At 36.7% G+C, this 25,991-nt stretch overlaps 1 protein-coding gene across 3 annotated transcripts; it reads right to left on the bottom strand.

Moving 5' to 3' along the window:
- Positions 1–14,361: 14,361 nt before the first annotated feature.
- LOC122668891 lies at positions 14,362–23,373 on the bottom strand. 3 transcript variants are annotated; one of them, XM_043865456.1, is made up of 3 exons: positions 23,228–23,373; positions 21,405–21,686; positions 14,362–14,672 (listed from the first exon to the last, which is right to left on the bottom strand). In XM_043865456.1, the coding sequence occupies exons 1-2, from the start codon at positions 23,301–23,303 to the stop codon at positions 21,445–21,447; spliced, it is 318 nt and encodes a 105-aa protein (XP_043721391.1). In that variant the 5' UTR covers positions 23,304–23,373; the 3' UTR covers positions 14,362–14,672; positions 21,405–21,444. The 3 variants fall into 3 exon arrangements, with proteins under 3 accessions (XP_043721391.1, XP_043721392.1, XP_043721393.1); XM_043865457.1 differs by having other exon boundaries at positions 14,362–14,669; positions 21,403–21,686; XM_043865458.1 differs by lacking the exon at positions 14,362–14,672 and adding an exon at positions 20,933–20,963.
- Positions 23,374–25,991: the final 2,618 nt, after the last annotated feature.

Consider the following 25,991-nt stretch of genomic DNA (forward strand, 5'->3'; position numbering starts at 1 on the left):
GCAGTCCTTTAGAATTTTATGAAATTAGAAAGAGGGGACAAATGCTCCAAAGTCATTCATATCTTTTCTCACTCCCTCTTCCTAAGTTTTTCTTTTTTACTTCTTAACTCTTCTATATCTGCACCAATCCCCTTAAATTTTGACTTGACTTTATCCAAAGGGTAGATGCTGGTTTTTTACAGTACCTTGATCTGTCCCCAGCTTTCAGAACACCTTACAGGGCTCTAGCTTATTCCTGATCAAGGCAATCATAGAATAAATCTAGAGTTTTTCTAGGGTTTCCATGGTTTCCAAATATAATGTAGCCAAGATTTTGTCCTGACTAGAACTCATCTTAAGAATGGCAATGGGACAGGTTTGAGGGAGGTTTTTTTTGACTTTGATCTACTACTACTACTATCGAAGTTTGAAACCTTACTCCAGTTTGACTATTTCTTAAGGGGGGGTCATGAGGTACTCAATGAGAGAAAAGGGAAGAAAATAGAAGAAGGGAAGAATGAAACATATAGGTCTATAAAAGGACAAAATTTTGATGGTCACTCCTTGTTGGACCTGAACCATGAAAGTCTTTGAAGTGAAAAACCTAAACCAGATTTTGTCATATATATCAGACCTCCCCAATTTTAGGATATATGGCCTCGAAGCACCTACTTACCTAACTCCAAAATTGTAGTAGTCGTAGTAGGTTTTTTGGACCTGCCCCGGTCATGGTAAGAAAATTCATGTGTACTATCTTGTGATTTTCACAATTAGTTGATCCATGTGGAAGGATGATGTGACAATTTTGATCGTTGGATATTTAAAATATGGATAATCAATTAAAAAGATAAGCTGGTTATACCGAAGTCAGCTTAGAAAGATCAGCTGTCTCTGCATGACTTAAGTAGGTGGACCGCGAACGTTCGCTTAATTTCCTTCACAATTCAAGTTAGGTTGATGTCTTAACTTTTAAGCCAGTGTCCTCAGCCCATTTCCACTAAAAGCTCTAAAATCCAACTTAAATTAACTTTCTAATTTTGTATCTAAGGTTTTTTTTTTTTGAAAACACAATATCAACTTTATTCAAAAGAAAGGAAAAAAAAAAAAAAAAAGAATTAAGGAAGAATGCACAAACTCCGCCCTATCAAGGCAATCAAACTCTAAACCCAAACAACAAAAGAGGATGATGATCCCTAAATAGGGGAAAAGAAAACCACTAGCTAGTGATAAGATCACATGGCCTGCATGCCCCACTAATGGATAGAAAACGGTTCCTCTCAAACATATTTCTCATTCTGCTTTACATCAACTTTATTAAATATTTTATTTTAAGAACTTAATTTTATATATATTTTTTATTTTATTTTAATTACTGTATCGACAAAAATTTTATTTTACTTTCCTTTATTTCTAACTTAGTGGAACTTTATTGATTTTTCTTTCTACCAAAAAATAATAATAATAATAATAATTAGGCAGCCAATTCAATTTAGCTTGACATTGCAAGAGTAAACCATTCATAAAAAATCCTGCGAGCATAAAAAAAAATATGCGATTAAGTTTTTTGTCCAACTATGTAGTGTACATTAGTGCCTCCCTGTGTCTATCTTTCTCCTCCCTCAAAAAGATCAGATAGTCAGGAAGGAAAAAAAGAGACACACGGAGACGCTAACATACGATACGCAGACAGACAGTGTTCTTTTCTCCAAAAATCAATTATCATAGGATGAATGGGAAGCAACCCTATGCCTGGGTGCCTGCCACGCATATAAGCAGTAGAGGAGAAGGAAGAGATTGAACTGATCGAGGTGAGGCTTACTTATCCCTTTAACCTCTTATATATGGTGGGTCCCTGATCTTATAGTGTACCCCCAGTAATTTCAGGTGCAATTATACATGGAAAGCACTGAAAGTTTAGTTTTGGAACTTTTGGAATATTTCTAGAAATTGCATGAAATAGCTCCTTAATTTGGTTGGTGGGGAGGACTTAGGAGTGTTAGTTAATTAGTTTTGTCTGTCATTAATTTAAGAGTTCGTTGGAGTGAGGATCTCATAAGCCATCCTTCATGGCAACTTAATTCCTGATTTCCATATTTCACTTAGCTCAAATTCCAAGCTTCATCTGGCTAAGAAAGTCTAAGTAGTAATTAGGTTTCCATTGAAGACTGGAGTGAAGGCCAGAATTGAAGAAATCTTGGTTTTTAGATTTGTTCATAGAAATTGTTAGGTTTGTTTTTCTTTTTTCATCTAAAATTCGTTTTTGTTTTGCATTAAAGAAACTAACAGGGTGGTTGTTCCATATAACAATGTGGTTTGGAATAACCACATCAGGTGTTCATGGCAACATATATAATGGGCTTGTAGGAAAGGTTCCTTTGTACCATGTGGGTGAGTAGGAAACATTTTTCCAAAATGTTTAAAAAAACAAATAACAATAATAATTATAGAAGTTTAAGTTTTTATGAAATTAACATTTTCCTTACATCAATGGCAAATACGTCCAATTATAATATGAGGGGAAATATAAAATAAAATTAAAAACCTTTTTTTTTTTTAATTTAAGAAAAAAAAAAAACTAAGGGTGTTGTAAAAAAAGGGAGAAAAAAAATCTAAAATGATTCTTACATGCTTATGGTAGAAACCCATTCCCACATACCTAGTATTGTCTTAGCCACGTGGACAAAGATGCTTTGACATTTTGACTATTCAATAGATGTAGGATTCTCTAAATAGGGCATATGTGAAATTTGAAGGCCAATCTCAACCAAATGACCCTTGTATAGGGATTTTTCTAGGTTTCTTTTTATCAGACAGTATATTTTAATCAATCGAGTTTTTTTTTAGCCAAGTACGCTTGATCAGTGTCTATAGGGTATTGCACAACCTAGAGGGTATGTTCGATCATTCATAAATAGGATAACGTTTTCGGACCCTAGGATGGTGGGTTTTTCTTCACTGCACAGTCAAGAAAAACTCTGTCCTATTTCAATTAGTCTCATGGAATATTGACTTTTTTGAATAATTTTGAAATTGCTATAACTGCATGTGGAAAAATTAGACTGGTATGAGATTTAGCCAATGAATATAATTGATGTATTAGAAAACATGTGAACAAAATTTTGGCACTTCAGTTTTTGAAATTTAAAGTGGATATGTGGGAAAGGTTTCCTATCATGGGTGCGTAGGAACCCGAATTTTTATCCTTTGTTGTTTGTTGCCCGAACAGCACAGTGCTGTTCCCTCACAGGGGGCATGAAATGATGACTTAACCTCCCTCGGACAGTGTGTTCAGGCAGGGAGGTTAAGTCATCATTTCGCCCCCATGTGAGGGGACAACAGGTGTTGTTCGGGCAACGGACAGCAGAGGATAACGATCCGTAGGAACCCTGCCCTAATTCTGGTTAACAACAACAAAGAGCATTTTCTATAGAAAAGATACAAATTATAAAAACAAGGGAAAAAGAACACTGCACGGGAGTATGCACATTGCATCCAAACATAGAGAGGGCCAAAATGACCGACTCACCCCCATGAAAAGCATAAATGTTTCCCAAACAAATGCTCCTGTGCGCACTCCAATTGGCCCCGGCACTATCGCAGGGCCATGCTTCTAGACAGAGAAAATGCCTCCAATCTTCATTATGTCAAAATCTTGGGTCTTCTCATCATGACCTGTTTTTTGTCAAATGTATAGATGATTTGGCAATCTCACCATTGGATAGATAGTGAATCTAGCTGTCAGATTTAATTACCTATTTCATGTGGATTTTTTTTCTTGGTTTTTCAAGGTTCCCATTTCACATTAGGGTTCAATCAGGTTCTTGAGTTTTAGGTTTCAGGTTTCTTTAATTCCTGTCCATGGTTTCATGTTTCAGCCTTCACAGCTCATGATTTTAATGTTTCATGATTTTCGGTTTAAGGTTTAAGATGTGATTGCATGTTTTAAAGGTTTAAGATTTCAAGTGCTGGTTTTCAAGATAGAGAAGATTACTAGCTATAATTTAATAATCTTTCAGACCCAAAGTCATTCATCCATGGTATTTGGATCATAATCTAAAAGAGAGAGACCTCTTTGAACCCCTATGGGCACAGGCTACCCTCCGCCCCAACACGCAGACACACTATTTATATTTTTGCGCCTCTTCCTTACTTGCTTTTCAATTGCAGAGGAAGATTAAAAAACCAGTTACTAAAAAATATTTTAGTTATTGGACCTCCAAATTAAACTATAAATTTAATATATGGGCCTTAAGACAAATATTAATTTTAAAAGCCACCCACAAATTTGCAATTAACTCCTCAAATAATTATCAGAATCATGAGATAATTTACTGACAATGATTAGACAAAACTCCAAGCTCAGTGGAAGTTTTGTAAATTATTTATAAATGTATTTAAATATTATTATAATTATAAATAATTATATTTTTAAAAATATTGTATTGATGTTTTATGTCCAATCATAGGTTGAGATTCTCTGTACCAACTGTTACAATGGATTAGGGTTTTCGATGATTGTATTTTTCATATCCGAAAGTATGTTATACAATTTTAAGGTGGGGGGATTAAAATGTAATGATTTCAACCACTCAGGGCTTTACATGTTATTTTTAACTGTTGTCACATTTATTATTAATTAGCATTATTTACTAGGTAAAATAATAAATATTATAGACTAGTTAGACTCAGCTAATGCAACCTCAATGGGAATACCATTTGGTTGACATTACTTACCATAAGAGACTACGAGGTGGTTTTATATAAGAACGTAGTCAAGGGAGTGTAGACGCTAAATTTTGTCACTCCAGGTGATACTCAAACTGTGCAAAATTGAGTCCAACATTGTTCCTAGAAGTCTCTGGGGCCATTTTGAGCTGCCACTTGGAAACCCTTGGGGACCCCGCCGCCAGAACCCCCTTGGATGGGGTATCCAAGCCCAAAAATCCCTCTTTTGCCCATCCCATTGGTTCCTATAACTAGCTAGGGACCTCACCCCTTCTTTCCCCTCTCACACCCGGGAAATCCCTAAAGCCCCCGAGTCCCTTGAAACCTTGAAGAAAGTCTTAAGTCCAAGGGAATCCTAGAAAATCCTTTCGAGAGCGGAAAAACCCAGAAAACCCAAAAGTCCCCAAAATACCCCTGAGAGTCGGAATTTCACCGAGATCGCACAGGAACATCGGAACTTCGCATAATTGAGCTGGTAAAGCCCCTTTTTTTTTGGTCCTAAAAGGTATTTTTCTCTCCTTCCTTTTTGATTATTTCAATTAAGTAATTTATCCCTTTTGGATAAATATAGACATTTAAAGTAAACTAGTGCCTGGGTTAGGACATATGCCCTAATCAAGGACTGTTTTAGACCATGAATTATCCATATGTTAATATAACTCCCACTCTCCTCTTTCCCCAGGTTAGGCCTGGTTGCTTCCATATCTAATGACAAAAGGTCAAGCTTCTGTTTGGGTATTTTTCATGTTGCCCTTTTTGCTTGATGGTGAACAAAGAGGTCTAAACTGACCCAAAATCATCCATTTCCATATATCCCTAATCTGAATTTACTAGGAAAAGTTTGATTAAGTAGAGTTTTACCTTGATGATGAATAGATGCTCTTAATTAAAGAGACCCATGGCTCAAATTGTTCCTTCTTAATATTCTTGCATGCAGTGTGATTCTATAGATGATTGTGTCTCTCATATATCAAATGTAGCATCATTTAGGTTTAATTTCTACCATAAACCCTCTTAGGCAAAGCAAATCAAGTGAAATTAGATGATGAGAACAGAGTTGAGGAGTCGAGAAGGTTGTCTGAAAAGAATATTTATGTGCTTGGGTAAATGACTACATGGATACATTAGTCAATTTGCGTTTAATTACCAAAATTCCCAAGCTAGATTAACTATTTGATGTGTCTATCATGGTTTTAGTGCACGGTATCGAAATAGTTATTGGCAATACGGAAAATCGATACGATACTGATACGATATCGGTCTAGATCAGCTGTATCGGACAAAATTACCCCTTGATTTTCTTAAAAAATGAGTTTTCGAACCATTTTACCCCTTGTCCGTACCATGCTACTGATAGGATATTGGTACGATATCGATATCGGTGAATAGTAAAACCGATACGTATCACCCCATACCAGCGATACGATACCGATATTTAGAACCATGGTGTCTATGGATGAGTAAATAAATGGATGATGTAGAGACCACTTGAATTAGTTGAACCCAACTAAGTCAGTTTCAAAGGAGATATGGAAGGACCCAGAGAATATTGAATTTGACCCATCAAATCTATATAATGACTCATGTCTACATCTTTGCCATTTATAGACCAACCATCAAAATTGGTTCTTTTATCTCTCTCTTATCACTAAAGGAAGGAAATTCAATTGCTACACCATACATGCACTTGGGTGGCATTTCATTTTCTGGAATCATCACAATGTAGCATTAATTACTGCAAAGAAGAAGAAGAAGATGCAAAGCTCAAACCAGGTCCGAATCATTCTGAGTCTGCAATTGTGATTAATGGATGGATGGATCTCCTTCAAGACTATGGAAGAAATCTTCAGCTATGAAAATGACTTTTAAAAAAAAAGTTAGGTTTCTGAATAAGGTTACAGAAAAAATAGGTGTCCCTTCTAAATTTGGCAATTTTATTTAGACCCCATTTTCTAATTTTGTTATTTCTGTCAATCACATAATAATGGAAGGGCTTCAAAGTTAGACCAACCACCTATTAATCAATTTAATCTTTGTTTGATCATATTGATCACAGTTAAATCAGGAATAAGATTGAGTTGTCCATGAGACTAGGAGAGAATGGCCTGTGTGTGTGTGTGTGTGTGTGTGAGAGAGAGAGAGAGAGAGAGAGAGGGGGGGGGGGACCTGGTTTACAAATTTCTTTTTCAATTAGGACATGCCATTTTCTGTTATTATTTAAGAATCCTTCATCTGTTAAATTTCTGTTATTTATAATTATGTACCTATGTCATTCACCCATTTCAATTAGATGCCATGTAGATCAATATTAGATCTCTCTCTCCCTCTCTCTCTCTCTCTCTCTCTCAAACTATTGGGTTGAGAGAGTAGAATTAATAGTCCTCCAAGCAATGAAGCTATGCCTCAGAATGACGCCTTTCCCCTAGACAAGAGTAAACCACGGAATACCGCTGCTCAATACCTTAGTGGATCGATTCTATTACATAAGTGGATTCCTAGCTTTTATCTCATACCATGACATAAGGAAGCAGGTCTTTCCCCAAGGCCTCCTAGAAACGAGGGAAGGTCCGCCCAAACCTCGAAAAGGGCTGTAGAGATGGGGGTCCAGGATCCCACATGAACTTTAGCTAACCTATCAGACCCAGTGTCGAAACGAATATAGTTGCCATAATGTTGGGCGATATGAACACCCTTAGGGTGCCAAAAATCTAGCTAAACCAACATGCCTTCTCCTCTGGCAGATGAATGCACAAACTATATATCTTTCTTGATGAAGATATTTATATGTAACAGCTAGAGAGTTTCTCTTCTTAGGGAGAAGAAACCAAGGTATGCAAACTAATGAGATCAACCTATGGTCTCAAGTAGGATTCCAGTAGTTGGAACATCGATCTGTTTGCTCAAACCATCAAAATGTTTGGGTTTTGAATAAAATATTGATGAACCATATGTTTACAAAAATACTAGTGGGAGTGTGGTTAGTTATCTGGTCCTAGATGTGGACAATATATATCCATTGGAAATGATGTGGGCATGTTATCATTTATATATAAAGATATGGTTATCTACAAACTTTTCAATGAAAGATCTTGGTGAAGTCAGTTACATCTTAAGTATAAAACTTGTGAGAGATCACAAGGGTAAAGTGTTAGGTTTATCATAAATTAACTATATAAATAAAATTCTTGCTAGGTTCAACATGCAGGATTCCAAGAAAATAAACATTCCTTTTAGGCATAGAATAACTCTTTGTAAGTCATAATGCCCTTAGTCTATAGTGGATATTGAAGCTATGAAGAGAATTCCTTACACTTCGGAAGTGAGAAGTTCCATGTACGCCATATTTTGTACCAGGCCAAATATTTGCTATGTACTAAGAATTGTGAGCTGGTGTTAGTCCCACTCTAGATAGGAGCACTGGATTATTGTCAAGAATATCCACACATATTTGAAGAGAAACTACGAATAATTCCTAGTCTATGGCTCTGACCAATTGTAATTTGTGGGTTTCACCAACTCAGATTTTCAAACTAACAAAAATGCCCAAAAATTCATGTTTGAGGTGATCTTTACTTTAGGTGGTGGAGCTGTCATATGAAAGAGTGTCAAGCAAAATTTAATAGTGTTGACTCCACGATTGAGGCTATTGGCAACTAGAGAAGTGGCCAAAGAAGGTGTTTGGCTGAAAAAGTTCTCGACTGGATGTGGAGCTATACCTGAGCTTGTCAAGTATCTCATCTTGTTATATTGTAATAACTGAGGAGCTATCACACAATGAAGGAACCCAAATTTCATCAAAAGATCAAGAACGAGCGGAAGTACCAGTTCATTCAAGAGGTTATCCAATATTGTGATGTGGTTGTTGATAAGTTTACTCTGATGAAGATAATTTATCTAATCCATTGACAAAGGGTTTGTCATAAAATGTATTTGAAAAACATGTTGAGAATACGAGAATAAAATATGTGGGAAATTGACTTTGATGTATGTAAGTTTGGCTTTGATGTATGTAGATACAAGATCCCACGAGTGCCGGCGAGGCATTGCTAGGAAAACCTAAGGGGGTTGAGGTGTTTCCACCTTGATACTGTACCAACCCACATCGAAAGAGGGTAAACGGGTAAAAGGGAATCGCCACCTAAATTAGGGTCTAAGACCCACAAATGATGTCCCTCCTTTGCAAGAGAGAGACTAATTTAACTCCAACTTAATGGCAGCTCTGCCCACAGCGTAAGTGTTCGGTTACACTTGGGGAAGGTGTTACGTACCCAAAAAACACCCAATTGGAACCGGTCTTCCTATACCTAACTCTTGTTGTATATTGTTACTTATATACATATTATGCACCTAAATAATCTAATTTGGGAAGCTTAACTTATCTTTGTTAAACCTTATGCACCTAATTAAACTAGTTCAAATGAACATTTTTAATCCTAGTTGCTAACTGAGTCAACGGCCTTCTTAGTGTCAATTTCATCATAACCAAAGTAAAATCAAAATGTGGGGTGGGGGGAGGAGGGGTCGTCCTTTTTAGTCTCTCCCTCCCTACCACCACTCAATCTCTCACTTTTTCTCTCCTTTTCTCACTCACATATCAATTAGGGTTTATATCCTAGTCGTTGGTGTTATTTCTTCTTTTTGGATTGTGAGAACTAGGGTTGAAAATCTTGATAGTGATTGTGGGAGGAGATCTCTCTCCTGTCTTTGTCCGCAATCGTTGGCTCATTGTGAAGGTATTTGCTACAGAATTTTCCCTATGTTGCTTGATAGCGAACTAAGTTTAACTTTCTAAGCGTTATTGCATGTGGTACTCAAAGTAATTGTTATCCCTTTTTAAAATTTGAAAACTTTTAATTGGAAGAATGTTCTTTGTGCCGCAGCTCAGGCTGCGCCCAGGCACATGGGACTGCCACTCAGGGGGCAGGGTGGTTATTACACCCACCCCCATGTGCCTGAGCACAGCAGCTTGCACTGCGACACAGAGAACAACGCCCCATTTTTATTATACTACACCAACATGAGGATTGATCATACATAAGGGATTAGTCACATTAAATTTTATTTTTTCGCGGCGCTCTCAAACTTATTCTTACATAAACATAATGTTAAAATGTTTCAATCATCTCCCACTCTCCCATCTCTATCAGTGTTTTCGTACGCGCGATCGATAATATCATATGACCATGCAATTTGCGTATGGTTATTCTATCATTATCATGTTAGGCCAACTTCATTGCCAATGGGGAAGAGGTTTTACTCAGAAATGAAGTTTGCTAATTAGTTCAATACTTTACCATAAATGTCTTGTATTTCTCTTTGTGTGGCCTAACACTTATTAGTTATATATTTCCCATTAGCATCAAGCAATGTATCTAGTTGTACGTTGTTGAGCTGAAATGTCGAGGTTTCTTCTCGGGTTGAAATCGAATTCAATTTATAACTTGCTTCTCTTAAGGCAATGTTTGGTATGCATTCTTGAACAATAAAAATAACTATTTTTATCATCCGAGAATGCGAAATCGACTTGAAATGCATTCCAATCAAGAATGCATGTGTGTTCCTGCAATCTTCTTCCTTTGAGTTCATATATCAATAAAATGCCAAAGAATTTGTTTATAATGTTTGTAGCAATTCACAGAATTTTGGAATTTCAGTTGAAGGATCCAAAACAAAATAGTCCAAAATTTCGTCATAAGGTTGCTCATTTATATTTTAAACAATTTTTCAGGAACAAAATATTCCAAACTTTTGGTGCAATATTTTATTTTTATTATTATTTTTATATATACTTTATACTTAATCTATTGTTAAGTCAGATGAAATTTATATTAAAAACGAGAAAAGTACTGAAATGTTGACTTAAATCCAAAAATCTGAAATTTTCCAAAATATTAACATTTATATATTCTAAATTTCAACCAAAATTTCAAGTACCTTGAATTCCCATATTTCGGTTCTGGTCTCCTAAACCAACACCAAAATTTGAAATTTTGCCTAAATTTAAAATCATATTTAAGAAAAAAAATTAAAACTATTTTATCTATTTTTTGAGAGACAATAATTATAAAAGACAATCAAAATATGGGTCATATACACTAGCTCACTCTGGGATGTCAATTCCTAAACCATCACACCAACCCAACCCAGCAAAATTAAGAAATGGGTCCAGGTAACCCTAACAAAAATGTGGTAGTTAGGGTGTATTTTTTTTAGTGAATCAAAATATAGAAAATTAATTATACAACCCCCCCCCCCCCTCCACAGGCGAACAAAGAGAGAAAGTACAACCACCCTGCGATCGAGCTGGTCTAGGACCACCACTGTAGTTTTCTTCACTTGCTTCGGAAAGAAGCTTTGTCTTTCTTTTTCTGAAAACCCCCAATCTATTCTCACTCGCTGCTACTAACAGGGACTTGGTTGATTTCCCTTCCTAACTCCAAAAGCAAGTGAACTACTTACAATCTAATAGTAATAATAGGGTAAAAGCAACAATCGAAAAATAAAACTTAGAATCATTTTCATTTTGGGCTTAATGCCATGGTATTACAATCTTTTTTTTTATCTTTTTCTTTTTTGGTGGGGGCGGGCCGGGGAAGTTTTCTGAGCCTGACTCTAAAGTCTAGAGCATATATTAGTATCTCTCTCTTCACATGAAATGACCTCTTTGCCCCTATATACATACGAAATCATTTCATCACTCTTCAGTGATGTTTACTCCCTATGATGCTTGCTCAAGAACTCTCTTCGCTTTAAATTATTTTCCTCTCCCTCTCTCTCTCTCTCTCTCTCTATATATATGTACTCCGTATGGTATCATTAGTTGGATACGTAAAACAAAGACCTCTTTTTGTAAAGTGAGAAGCTAGCTGATGAGGTGTTCTCTGGAACCCTATTTTTATTATATTGCATTCAGACAGAAGTCACAAGCCTTTGGACCACTATTCACTTGATCGAATACAACCAAATGCCAACAGTGGTGCATTAATAAATGAGTATGGACGAGGTATCAGAAGGGAAGGGAAGGTTTGCATAAATGTGAGATGGCTTGCATGAGAGTTCTCTAAATCAACTACCCTTTTGAAGAAAACTCTACTTTTGCTTACTTTTGCTGCAGTCCTTGTCATGCACTTCAGTTCTAGAAAAAAATGTTTGGAGAACATGAGTCCTGAGTTAATTAGTAGATGGCCCACCTAGAAATAAAAATGTGGTCCAAGCACCTGAGCAATTGTGGTCCAGAAGTAGGGAGAAAGAGAGAGAGAGAGAGAGAGAGAGAGAGAGAGAGGGAAGAGTTTGAGAAAGATGTAACACATTTTAAAAATAAACATCTAAAAAATGACATTTATCGCCCCAATACTATTGGGGTGCTGTGCGTATCGTTCGGTGCAGCACTGTCAATGTGTGCATGGTGGGGCTCACTGTGCACACATGGGCGGTGCTGCGCCACACGATGCGCACAACACCCTCAGTAATACTGGGGCGATAATTTTCCATCTAAAAAGCACCCAACCCAAGGACTAAACCTTTTTACCAACAAAAAAAAAAAAAAAAACCCCAAAGACCAAACCTGACATATTTGCTGGTCGATATTCAAATTTCAAAGCCATTTCATTTTTACTCCTTACATGTCTCATTTAGTAGTCAGTACCAATTAGAATGCACATAAGGGTATTTTTATAAGAAAATTAATATATGACAGGCACTGAGCATGCATGAAGCATAACCCGGCTCAACACGCCATTAACCCGCCATAACCATGGATTCTCCTTGAAAGTTTTAGGGTAAAGATTGGGCATGTATGTGCTGTGTTCGGTTTGAGTCTGTCTCTCTTCCAAGCATGGAACATAATCTCGGATCGAATCGGTCGATATCGGGTGGATTGGATTGATATCAGCTATGACCGAACCATCAAGGTATTCCTGGATCGTTCCCTGGATCGGTTGATCCGATCTGATGCTTACCATTTTTTGGGGTTTTTACCGATATTTTAGGGGGTTTTACCCTTTTTTGAATTTTTTATTGATTTGTACCCATTTTTTATATTTTATTAATATTTTTGACTGATTCAGAAAAACCTGGGTTTTTGTCATTTTGATCGATCCAAGCCAAGTTTGACCGACCCGGATCGATATCGGCCATGACCGATCCCAAGTTCGATACCTGGATTTTGAACCTTACTTCCAAGTTCCACCCCCTATGGAAATGACCCCCTCCCTCCCCAATTCCCATCCCACCCTCTCCATTGGGCATAGGCCGCACAGCAGCTAGCCACGTGCCCAACCCTCTCTGAAAGTTTTATTTGTCATGTGTTCAATTCTGTTTTGAGTAAATTTAGGGGAAAAAGAATGCTAATAGATCGTGTAAGCACGTGAAAAGACCGCATAACCCCCAGTGAATAAAAAATCTCATCCAAACCAATGCTTCTTTACGCACTCATTGACCCCTATGCCGGTGCAGGGGCTACACAACCGAGAGTTCTCTTGGCCAATTTATTTAATTCTCATTCAAGTTACCACGTGCCAAATACTTGGATTATACAGGAAGCTCTTCCTCACTGAGTAAACTAAAGCTCATAAGTTATATGTTAACTAACGGCCCAATCCATTACCAGAGCACATCCCATCTAATCTACCCAAATTCCTTGAATCCTAAACCCATAGCCCATGGCCCATTCAAAAGCCCCAACCAAATAATTAAAAGAGCAATTATTAAGGCCTTACCGGGGAGGAAGGGGGGTAATTGGGTAAGCCTTAGAGGGTAAGGGCCAATGCGCAGCCTTGCTCATTCCTTCCCCTCTTATTGCAAGAGGATCCGATGTCTCTTCAAATCTTTAACTAATAATAAAAAATAAAAATAAAAACAACCCTAAACAAGTTCAGGAAGTATGAAAATTTAATTTCCAGTTTCATAAATTTATAGAATTCCATTCCTTCTCAGAATGACAGAATTATAGTGGTGTTCCTCTAATTCCCATTTAGATTTTTTTTATGACACTTTCCATACTTGTTTGAGGCTGAAATTTGACCAGTGAGTGAACATTGGTTCCTCCAATGTCGGAATGCTTTCTACGTCCTCTCACATCCCTAACACACTCTCTCTTCCCTAATCATGTGGGTCTCTATACAATTGATTTCCGCAACCCGTTTGATGTGGCGTGGGAGATTCCCCCAATTGGCAGTGTTGAAAACCCTATCCCGGTTTTTTACTTTTATAAACAATTTCACTTCACCATATCAATCTGCAACACGGACCACAGTTTTCTTGTTAAAATTCTCTCCAACTCAAAAGAAAAAGAGCTTTCTGCAAGAATTCATCTTCCCTTCACAAATGTGAATTGAGTTGAGTAGGGATAAATCCAAGGCATCCTGCACACAGCAATTTGGAAAGAATTTTATGTAATGGAAATCTTTTTCTGGTCACAAATTTCCAATTTCTAAGATGTACATTGCTCTGCTAATGTTCTCCAGATTTACTGCTTATATATTGACCTGCTTGTCTCCCCTTCAATTGGGAATATTTTCACTCAAATTGTGATGGATGATCCTTGGATAGCAGAGCTGCTATCCAATTCTCTCTCTCTCTCTGGCTGATTTTCTCCCCCTCATGTGCTTGTAGTATCCCAACCTCTTTTTTTCCCTTCTGTTTTAGATGGAAACAGTGTTGGAGGTACAAACAAGTCAGCCCCAGCATTTATGAATCAAATAATGGCTTCACAGCAAAATATAAATTCTAAAAAATGCAAAGAATATGGAAACATTTTATACAAGATGACCTCCTATGTAATACAAAATAAGAGAAAAAAGCTCTCTTTCAAGGAACATGTTCTTGTTCTATATCATTACAATAACTACAAGATTGAAATGAGAAGCACCTGAGTGGCCTTATCATAGGACTTCCTCTGAAGATTCACTTAAAATCAAATCCAAATCATCGTTGAAAGATGCATCCCTATACTGAGTGGCCAGTAACACCTGTTTAGAGTGAGAGAGGAGAAAATTTTGTGTCAACAGTTATCAACAAGATGATATTGGTACCTGCAGCTATGAACAGAGAAAGATAAGACAGACACATAAGGTAAGGTCATTCAAGGGTTGGGGGAGGAAATTCTCTTGAAAGGTCCATGAAATATAAAAGTTCTTATGGAAAATGGCAGAAACTTAAATTTATTCCCTGGGGAAAAAGTACTAATGGTAGTCTGGATGAAGAAAAGATTCTAACACAGAAATCATTATTTTGCCACTCAAAAAAATGTCCAAAATATGATTGTCAGACTTGCTGATTCAACTCAAGTTAGAAAATGAGAGTAAATTTCAATACAGAGGGCCCCACACTATAACATGTTAATTTTCCAAAATATTTTACAATTCACTATTCAATCCATTTTTGGTTACAGGACACTGTTTCTTTTATTATCTTCTTTTTCACTTTACAAAAAATTATTTCCAATCTTTCTTCACACCCCCAGATGAAGCCAAGAGTATAAATACTGTTTGAAACCAAGTCAGTCAAATATTAGGCATAATAAAGCCAGTAAAAGGATAACCAAAGATACACCAAAAAAGTCCAGTGAGGAAAGCCACCATGAACCAAAGTGAGACCAAAAATAAATAGACTGTAACTGAAATGCAGGATCCTTATTTGCCCCTGTAAACATTATGTAACTCCATTCACTGAGCATGCAAGATCGTCACTTTCTCACATATGGTCCCGTAATAATCCTATTCTGCATAATCCAATCACTTAATTATTCTGATTTTCCCTTGCAAATCCTACCCAGCCTGAGCCCTGTCGTGCTTATTCCATAAGCGGAACATCCTATCCTGTATTCAATGCTAACCAATTCAATAAAAAATTAAATGGATTTAATCTCTAATGTTTTATTAAGATTTGAGGAACAATTGGTCAACAAATGATATTTTTTTTTGGAAGGCCAAAACTTATTGAAAAAGAGAAAAGTTACAAACCAGAACGAGGAAAGGTAAAAGGCAGCCGTACACAACAAAAAGAAGAGCTAACTAGTCTTCTGGGAAAGAATGCCCAGTACACAATTGATACTACCAGAAAGTGTAAAGTATCGATACATATCAACCGTATCAGTCCACTATGTATCGCATTCTGCATTATGGATACAATACATATGGATACAGAAATGAGCACAAGGTATTTTGTATCGATTGATATAACCCGAGACAGGTCAATACAACTTGATACATAAGACTTTTGTATCAAGAAATTCTCCTGTTTTAGCAGGACGGAAAGAAACTGGAACCAAGGCTCCTTATATGCCATCGGAAAGAAGTGACAGCATCTGCCATCAGTGCCACTGTCAGAGAAAATGCCATCAACACAAGCTGGAGAAGAAGTGAAGAGGAAGCAGCAGCGGCAATCACCGCCACTGCCAGAAGAGGAGCAGAAAGAAGAGGAAAAAGAATAAGGAGAAAAAAGTGTACCTGTTTCAGCTGGTTGGGATCTTTGATTAAGCTTTTCTGTTCAAGTTATAGAGGCGAGTCAAATGAATGCTTGATTTTAGTATACTGGAATCACTAAATTTATGAAATATGCTTATGTTTTAAAGGGGCGCCTTATGTAATAAAGCAATGCCTAGGAGCCCTCCTATCGCAAGGTGCCTAACCATTGCCTGGGCTCACCTAGGTGCCTAGAAAATTATGCTCATAACAACATGCTTTAGTGATTAGATATCAATAGTTATTGCTTATCCATGGTGCTTTTTTTTTTTTTTTTGGAAAACAAAAAAAAAAAAAACTAGTTTGCATGTCCATGTGTATCTTACACATATCCAACGCCTCTTAGTGTCTACCAGATACGTATCCAAGACGTCTCTTAAAATCACATTCATATATGCTGCCCATTACCGATGGTCAAACTTGTCTACCAGCCCCTTCCTAGGACAAAAAATTAGCAATACCATTTGTGGATCCTAGCTTCCATTGCAACAAGCAGTTCACCTGTGAAGCAAGGTATTTTATGCGTCAGATGACATGCACAAATCTCCAAGGGCCTTCACCATTAGATGACACCCAAGCACTAATGATTGAGGAATTGCTTTCCACAAAGATATTGGAAAAGCCCTCACAAAACACAAACATCGAACCGATAAGCAATGATCAAAGCTCTGCCCTCCCAGGGTTTTCTTCCCCAAGCGGACAACAGTATGTTCCGGCAGTGCATGGACTCGAACTGATAATTCCTCCCAGCCCAATGGTCCAGGTTTCCAAACAAGGACCAGTCAACATCTACTTTGACCATCCTGATGGGGGAAGAGCTTCACTTGTCTACTCTTCAATCTCTTCCGTGCATTGCCTATGATCACATTCCCCAAATCTATAAATAAGATCCTAGTGGGAACATTTCTGAACAATGGTTCTGCCAAAGCCCAATGCTCCACTAAAAGTTTAATCCTTTCAGTAACCTGCAATCCTCAGAGAATAGATCCTGAATGCAGAAAGCAGAGTGCCTCTCCATAGGACTTTACATCTTATTCCACAGGAGCCAAAACTAGAATCACATCCCAGCCTCCTTACAAATGAGACGGATAGGAAAAAGAAGACATCCCAGCCTCCTGTAATGGTAAGTCTTTGCTGTCCTGCCTTACGTTTTGAAGGAGTACGGTTTTCAAAGAATCTTTAAGGAAGCATGGCGATTTTCAATGTCTTCAGGAAAATATCAATTTTCTAAGGCATTAAACAAAGATTTTGAGGTGAATTAGCCATAATAGTTTTGAGTCCATACCTTCTTGTCATCTGATGATCTCAAGGTGAAAAACACATCCCTGCACACACTCGAAAGCAACTCCTTATCTTTTCACTGTCTCTAAACCCTCTCCTAAACTCAAATTCCAATTTAAACCCCCTCGCTCTACATATACACATTGACTCACCACTTCTCCTGTCAAAAAAGCCAGACAGAGTAAAGCCTAGGAAATGTATCCCGCAGCACAGTTTCCTCTCCACCACAAATCCTCCCAAAATTTTAGTCTATCACGGTTGCCAACTTCATATCTAATCCACAGGATCATCAGCAGCAAAACTCTCCTAATACTTTTTCAAGGAACCACAATGTCACTTTCTTAGCTTCATTCGTATCCAACCATTATTTAAATGCCATAGATAAAAGCAATAACTTGATACCAGCAATGACAAATTCCTGATGATCTTTGGCATTGACCTCTTGGAGGCTTTAAAGAAAGACAAGTAGTATGTGGGAAGACTCATGACTCATCAAGGTAGATGTTATAAACATGATCCTCCCACCCATAGAAATGTAATTCCTCTTCCAAGTTGTCAACCTTCCATAATATTTTTCAATAAGGGGGTCCAACTTGATTTTATTCTTTTCAATTGTGCTATTATGAGGGAAAAAAGAAAATTTATACTGTTAAATGCAGGCTAAGAGGGTGTAATCAAATATAACCTAGTGGCTTTACAAACTACAGGCTTCTCTGGATCCTCTAGAAGCAAGACTTGTAACAGGTAATGACACGTTTACAAGAATTCTGTGGCCTGATGATGGTTAGTTGTTCTTTATTTACGTAGACCCTTGAAAATAATCCAATCTCAACAGGCAAGCCAGATCATTGAGGTTGAGAAGGAATATTCGTAAAAATAGAAAACCAACCACAAATACTTTGCAGATGAGCTCACTAGGGGCTGTGCATGTAGGGAAACAAAGTTATTGGGACCACTAGTAATTAGGTCATAATTCTCCAAAACAACTTATGATGGTGGGTTTCATTACGTGTTACTGCTAACCTATCAAATAACGTCATCAGCAGAAACAACGATTTAAAACTCAGTATCAGAGATTGTGATTGAGTTCCACCAAAATTGATACTGATCGGCCAATACGGCCTCTTCCCGGACAAGTTTTGGACAGTACCTCAAATTGGAATTTGAGTACAATCTACTTTTTCTCCCTTCCATGTCAGTCTATCCTGACATGGATGGATTCGCTGAAACACCCAATTCAATCCTTTAAAACCTTGATGCTAAATTCACAATTATTAAACTTTGAAAATAAAAGCTAAACGAAAGAAAAGAAAAAACTAAATTAGGATTTCCACTTTCTAAAATCTAACAGAAAGAAGACTTCCCTAGATAGTAAAAAATATACCATTTAGATTAGAAGCACAAATCAAATCAACTTCTTGCCACTTAATGTTTCTGGAATCCATGTAAGATCCAAAACAACCAAGTTGCCTGCTGGCGAAGGTGCCTACAGGCTGTCTAGTAATGGAACTAACAATACCCAATAGCAAGCTAAATAACATCCAACTTTAAGCCAATAAGGATTTGTAAGTTTATTCTAATTTCGTAAGTTTATTCTAATTTCTTAGTAGAATAGGTTTCTATTTTGAGATGTCCTTTCTTCTTATTTATATGTAATACAATGGACAACTGAACAAATTTGAATGACATATTGCGTTCTCAGCTTTTACCTTGCTAGGTATGGTGTGGTGTGGCCTGCTGGCCGTTGTATTCTCTCTCTTCTCTTTCCTCTCTCCTTCATTCCAGGTACAATCTACTTTTTCTCTATACAACTCAGCCTTAGCCCAACTAAACGGGGTCGGCTACATGGATCCTTGCCCTCCAATCAGCTCTATTCGAGGTTACACTTGATACAAGGGCTAAGCTATGCATGTCTTTCCTCACCACTTCTCCTAAGGTCATTTTAGGTCTACCCCTAGCTCTTTAGTTCCTTCAATCTGAATCAAATCACTCCTCTGTACTAGAGCATCCAAAGACCTCTATTGAACATGGTCGTGCCACCTCAAATGACTTTCTCGTAGCTTATCATGTATTGGAGCTACTCCCAAATCAGCTCTAATATGATCATTCCTTATTTTCTCCTTCCTAGTTTTGCCACACATTCATCTCAACATCCTCATCTTTGCTACCTGAGTTCTATCTATATAATACTTCTTAACTGCCCAACATTCTGCACCATACATCATAGCTGGTCGTATGACTTGTCCTATAAAATTTTCCTTCAAGTTTTAAGGAATACACCAATCACACATTACTCCGGACGCACCTCTCCATTTCATCCATCCTATTTTAATTCTCTGTAAAACACCATCCTTTATATCGCCTTCTTTATTTATGATTGAACCCAGATACTTAAAATAATCACTTTGTGGAATCTCCCCCTCATCAATTTTCACCGCCTCATTATCCATCCTAGTGTAACCAAAGTTACACACATACTACGTCTTTGTTCTATTTACCTTAAAACCTTTTGATTCCAAGGTTGATCTCTGTAACTCCAACTTAACGTTAATCCATGCTTTTGTCTCATTCAGCAAAACAATATAATCAACAAACAGCATACACCAAGGAACCTCATCTTGAATGGTTAAATCATCCATGATAAGCGCAAACAAATAAGGTCTTAAAACTGATCCGTGATGTAACCCAATTATAATTAGGAATTCACTACCTTGGCCCCCCACAGTTCTTACACTTGTCACCGCACCATCATACATATCATTAATTATGTCCACATATTTACTTGAAACACTTCTCTTCTCTAGTACTTGCCAGATTAACTCTCTAGGATCACTGATTTAAACCCCCCCCCCTTCTCAGTGACGTATTGGAACATTCAGCTATCCTTAAAAACACCATATCTACATCCTCATAAAATCAAACAGATCATTTATGATCAATAATAACATCAATTGCTCAATCCAAATCTAACTTCCTATGTCATATGGAGATAAAGTTTCAGCCTTCTTAAAATCAGAATTCTATTATGTTGACAGTCATGAATATCAGCTAAAGATAACCCATAGAAAGAGAAGAGTTTTTTATTGTTTTGGAAGAATAGATAAATCCTTAGATACCCTTGTAACAAAGGCCTTGTTAAAAGTATCTTCCTTTCAGCTTTTTAGCATCTCCAAACATTGAACTCTTATTGTTACTGGCATTGCTGACCCGATAAAACTAAGACCAACACATACTACTCAAAGTACTTGACCCTCTTACATCATTTTGCTCTATCTAAGGTCATATTTTACGTTAAATCACAAGCACTCATGTCCTTTCTCACTCCAATCCAAGTCCATTCTTTCCCTTGTCCTTTAATGGCTTCAACTTGCACCATCTCATGGCTCACAAAAGCAGACATTTGCTTTTCCTTCTCCTCCCCATTTCCTATGTATGTTGGTGGGATAGTACCTTGAAGAATAGATTTATTACTCTTGCCTCTTTCATGGTCTCTCACTGCAAAGTTTTCCATTTGTCCTGCCAAAAGACCAATTAAGGTTATGGACAACAGAACAGAGTTGGATTTTGAAATAATCTACACTCGGTTCAAAATTTTAGGCATAATACACCAGATATCTCCATGTACTCTTCCTTGCAATTAAGAGATAAAGATTTAATTATATTATTCAAGCAATGTTACCTATAGCAAAGGAATAAAGAAGATATTTATAAATTATTATGGACCAGTTGCCCTAACAATTTTAAATAACAACCACATGAAAGGAAATACAAAAAATGGTCAAGAACAAAGCTACACTCAGAATTCCCATTAATTTCAAATATCATCATGGAAACCTAAAACTATACATATACACTATCTGCCAAAAAAAAGTTACAAAGACCATATATACAAAAATAAGAAGATAAAAGAACTAAGTTAATAGATGACTAGGTTCAGATGTCAGCTCTAGAACTTACCTCAACTAAATTACAGTCATAGCATGAAGAAGAAGATGTATCAATCCCGAAGGCCAAGCTCAAGCTCAAGCTCATCATCCTCTTCAAATAGCCTCAAAAGGCGTGCATGCTGTTCTTCTCTCTTCTTCTTCTGCCATAGCTTGAACAGGAATACAGAGAAGGCCACAACAGCCACAATCCCAAGGCATATGATGACTACTCTGAGCCCAGTGCTGCCACTAGATGAAGAATGGCCCTCAGCTTTCTTAACATTTTTTGAATTCGCAGGATCATCAGCCAAACCTGAGATGAAGATAGAGAAAATGTATGACAGAACAGCCGCAAAAAGAATTAACTAAAATCTAGAAACTTATAGGGGTAAATGGTAGTCGAGTTTATGTTTCATGAAAATGACCCAAATCAGATCCACATAATCATGCATCAACCATGATTTTGTAAAGTGCTGTTTTCATATAAATTACATGTCGACCAAATATAGTTGTGTGACTACCTTTTTCAAACAAAATCCAATTGTAGTAACTCTGTGAAATACGGTGCTAGTTTCAGCAGCTACTGAAACTTAAGTTCCAAACACACCCAAAGAGAGGACATTACAAACTAGAAATGATCATCTTGTGAAAATATTTTCTTCAAATAAATCTGGTGCAACTGGAATGTACATAATATTCATGATAATCAAGAAAAAATACACTGAAAAAAACCAAATTGGAAATTCATCAAAGGGCATAGGGATATACAAGTAATGGCAATACGGCCAAAAATTGTTTCTTCGGAGAACCAAACCCTTCATGCAATTTACTGGATCTTTTACCCCGTCCACTCAACAACAGCTATATCTAATGCTCCCTTGTTTAATTTTCGAATTACATGATATTACCAAATGCTAGAAGGACAAAGGCAAGTAATGCCTAATATTTTCTTTAACAAGCATTGACCAATCGGAAATTGCCCATCATATTTTGATACATACATCTTAAAGTCATTTATATTTTAAGCAATGCCTCACAATCTCACGTATAAAAAATGTTTTACAGCCAACTATATTGAGCTAAACTCGACCACTACCTAGTTAAGACTTCAGACAAATTTTTTAAACCCCTACTCTGAACTGTATCTTAACTTCATAACTATCAAGTCTGAATTATCTACAATGAATATCATACTGGAAAAGTATAATTTGTAAATCCCTACATGCATCACACACCTATACTAACCCTCAGTCTTCAGCCCTCATGGCTCAATCAACAAGATTTACAACTAAGGGACCATGCAACAACAATGATCAACAAGCCAAGTAATGAAATCACTAAATTACACAATCCATTGGCAAAAGACAAAACTAGTAATCAAGAGAGAAAAAAAATCCTGTAAGCCCCTATTTGCACTTCTTCTAACTTAAACCCACAGAAAAAGGATGTCAAGATCCACATGACGAAGAATTACCAAGCATAACTGTCCAACATTAATCAATTCCAAATTTTCATAACAAACCCTCCATTCCTTTCACCCGAGGGAGGGGAAATGTATCTACCATAAAGAGCTAAACTACGTAAAACCAATCTGAAGGAAACGTAAATTTCAAGTTTTGTAAACGTTCAGATCCATAAGCCGTTTTCTGTGCCAAGTAAGCGTCAAAAGCAAAAAAAAATCAATTCAATTCAAAATCATTTTTATCTTTCTAAGGAAAAAAGAAATGCAGAAGCCTCTCATGCAGGAGTGGAGGTTCCACAATAGAGATCTTGAAAAGTAAAAAACAGAGAGATCAAAACACGACAAGGGTGAATTCACTTAATGAGTTTAATACAGTGATCAGGGAAACGAACCAGAAATCAATTGCAGACAAATTGATGAGAGCAAAACATAGAATCGAAACGATCTCCAGCTACGGATTTCAGTCATCTCTGCTCTATCGCTTGAGAACCCGCTTTCCTCTATCGCGTTCTTCTCTTTCTTCTTGACCGTTATTAATGTGTATTTCTACATTTGATGTTGTGAGTTGTGCGTCTGTGAGTCGCGAGTCGCGAGTCGCGTGACTCGCGTCTAATATTTTAATGGTTTCCGTTTAATTTGAATCTATTTTCCTCAATTCACGAAAAAAAAAAAGGGGAACGAATATTAAAAAGGAAAAAAGAACTCTGACCCAAGAGTCTGCGCCCCACACCTAGACACATGGGGTGAAATGACCATCTTCCCCATGAAATACGTAAATGATGCTCCACTTGATGCTTTTGCATGTTCTCTCATTGGCCCATGCATGCACGTAGGAGCAACCTTTTTTAACAGATAACACTTCCAAAAAACAAAAAAATATATATATGGGAAAAGAATGTCATCAGATTGTGCAGCACACAATGCCCTGTGCCAAGACACAGGGGTAAGCGGGTGTTGTGGTCATTACACATGCCCCTGTGTAGGTTCGTGTGCATTGCGCATGGTGTTCTCTCCTAAGAGTAGATCATGTGAACTACATTGATGAATGTGAATGCTAAATTTTGTTTTTTTGTTTTTTAACAAATGAATAAAATTTCAACTTAAAAGTTAAGAAAAGCAAGAAACTTTTTTCTTTATAGGTGGCACTCGAACATTACTTCCATCTCACAACTTAAATTTTCAAAATTTTTAATAAATAAATAATTTAAATTATGACAAGCGAAGAGCCAAAGGAAATTTTTGTCGGAAATATGCATGATTTCTTTTACCTGGCACTCGTACATTACTTCCATCTCACAACTTAAATTTTTGATTTTTTTTTAATAAATAAATAAACAATTCAAATTATAATAAGCAAAGAACAAAAAAGGAAATTTTTGTCGGAAATATACATGAGAAATAGATAAAGGGAAAAGTCTTTCTATACATGAGGCGTTTAAAAATAAATGTTCATGTGTGTAGGTGTAGTAAACGCCTCATGTTCTGAGTTTATATTCATCCACACGATTTTGTATTTTTATTACGATTGGATTGGACTCTAAGGGCAATGTCAGAAGGAAAGAATTATGACCGTCTAATCTTTCTCCAATAAATTATGTTTGAAAATTAAAGATAATAAATTATAAGAATACTGTTTCATTCAAGAGGAATACAGTGACATTCATGTAATTCTTTCACTTTGAATGGATTAAGCTTCAATAATAAAATAATTTTGAAATCCACCCATGGCGGCCAAATGGAAGAAAAAGAAATGTGACAACTTTTGGTAGGGAGAGAAATGCTACTTGATCGCATGGCCCCTACGCCAGTGCAGGGACCAATGGGAGTGCATGCCCTAGCATCCAATATAGGGCGCGTAGGGGGCGCTATCAAGCAGCCTCTTTTTCCCATTTTGTTTTTAGGACAAGGATTGGATCAATCCATAGTTCACTCAATCATATCAAATTATAGAAAAAAAAAGCATTTAAGGAATTTTACCTTATAAAGCAAAGTTGAACAACCAACTCTTACATGGTATGTCTGAGGGGCCATGGACACATAGAACCCATTGTCCTTTATTCATATTTTTTGTGGCTTTGTCTTAAGTTGAGTTATTTATCCAAAGCTAAGCTTGAGCCGAGTCAAAATGGAAATTACGGACCTTATCCTCTTCAATTCCAAATTGCTCAAAAGAGGAAGAAAAGGTAAGGGTGTCAATTTAGAATTGAAATTGAAAGCGACAACCCAAACAAAGAAAAAGGTCCAATTCTAAAGGTAAAATTGCTAGTTTGAATTGAACCGAATAAAATCCAACACAAACCAAATATGAACAGTATATACCAAATACAAACAAAAAGAATATAAAACCAAATGCAAACTTTATAAGTTGAACCGGAATGTTAAAACTGTATAAGAACCAAATTAAGCCAAATATATGAAAACCGAATAAAAGTCAAATTGATTCGGTTTTGATTTTACTTTTCCACAAAAAACTAAAAACAGCGTTTACCAAAAAAACAAACAAACCAAAAACAGCTTATAAAAGCAGTGATATATTTGTTACGGGGGCATTTTACAAATTTGACCTCAAAATTGATCCGTTGCAACTTAAATATTAAAGTTCAGCGGAAAAGTAACGAAAAACCATTTTTATGAAAAATCATAAATGATTTTAGATCTGGTTTTTGTTTTTATCTTTTTGTGAATTTTTTAAATAGAAACAGATTCCATAAACGAAACCAAATGCAATTAAAAATGTTTTTTTTAGCAAAAATAAAAAAGAAAAAAATTTTCTGTCTGAAAGTATGATCTACGGTAACACTTCCATGTGAAAAGACATCTCTACCCCCTTGTTTTGAGGAGGAGAGAGATAGACACATGAAAATTACTTTACCCTTTTACCTATTAAGGGTTAGAGATCTTACAAAATTCATTGTAAACACCTCGGTTGCAAAAGCAGATTTACTTTACCCTTTATTATGGAGTAGGCACGTACTAGTAACGTTCAGAGCTTACTGAAGAGCAGCAGCTTAAAGTAAAATCTGTTGATCTTGGGTTCTCAACGTTATCGATCAAGAAGATTGAAGAATTTGAGCTCAGGCCTCTGGAACGAGTTGATTCGATAAGAAATGAAGTGGGCACAGATAGAACAGTAGCAATCTCTTCAATTGCTTCAGA

This window comes from Telopea speciosissima, chromosome 7 (genome assembly GCF_018873765.1).
Source record: "Telopea speciosissima isolate NSW1024214 ecotype Mountain lineage chromosome 7, Tspe_v1, whole genome shotgun sequence".
Classification (NCBI taxonomy): domain Eukaryota; kingdom Viridiplantae; phylum Streptophyta; class Magnoliopsida; order Proteales; family Proteaceae; genus Telopea; species Telopea speciosissima.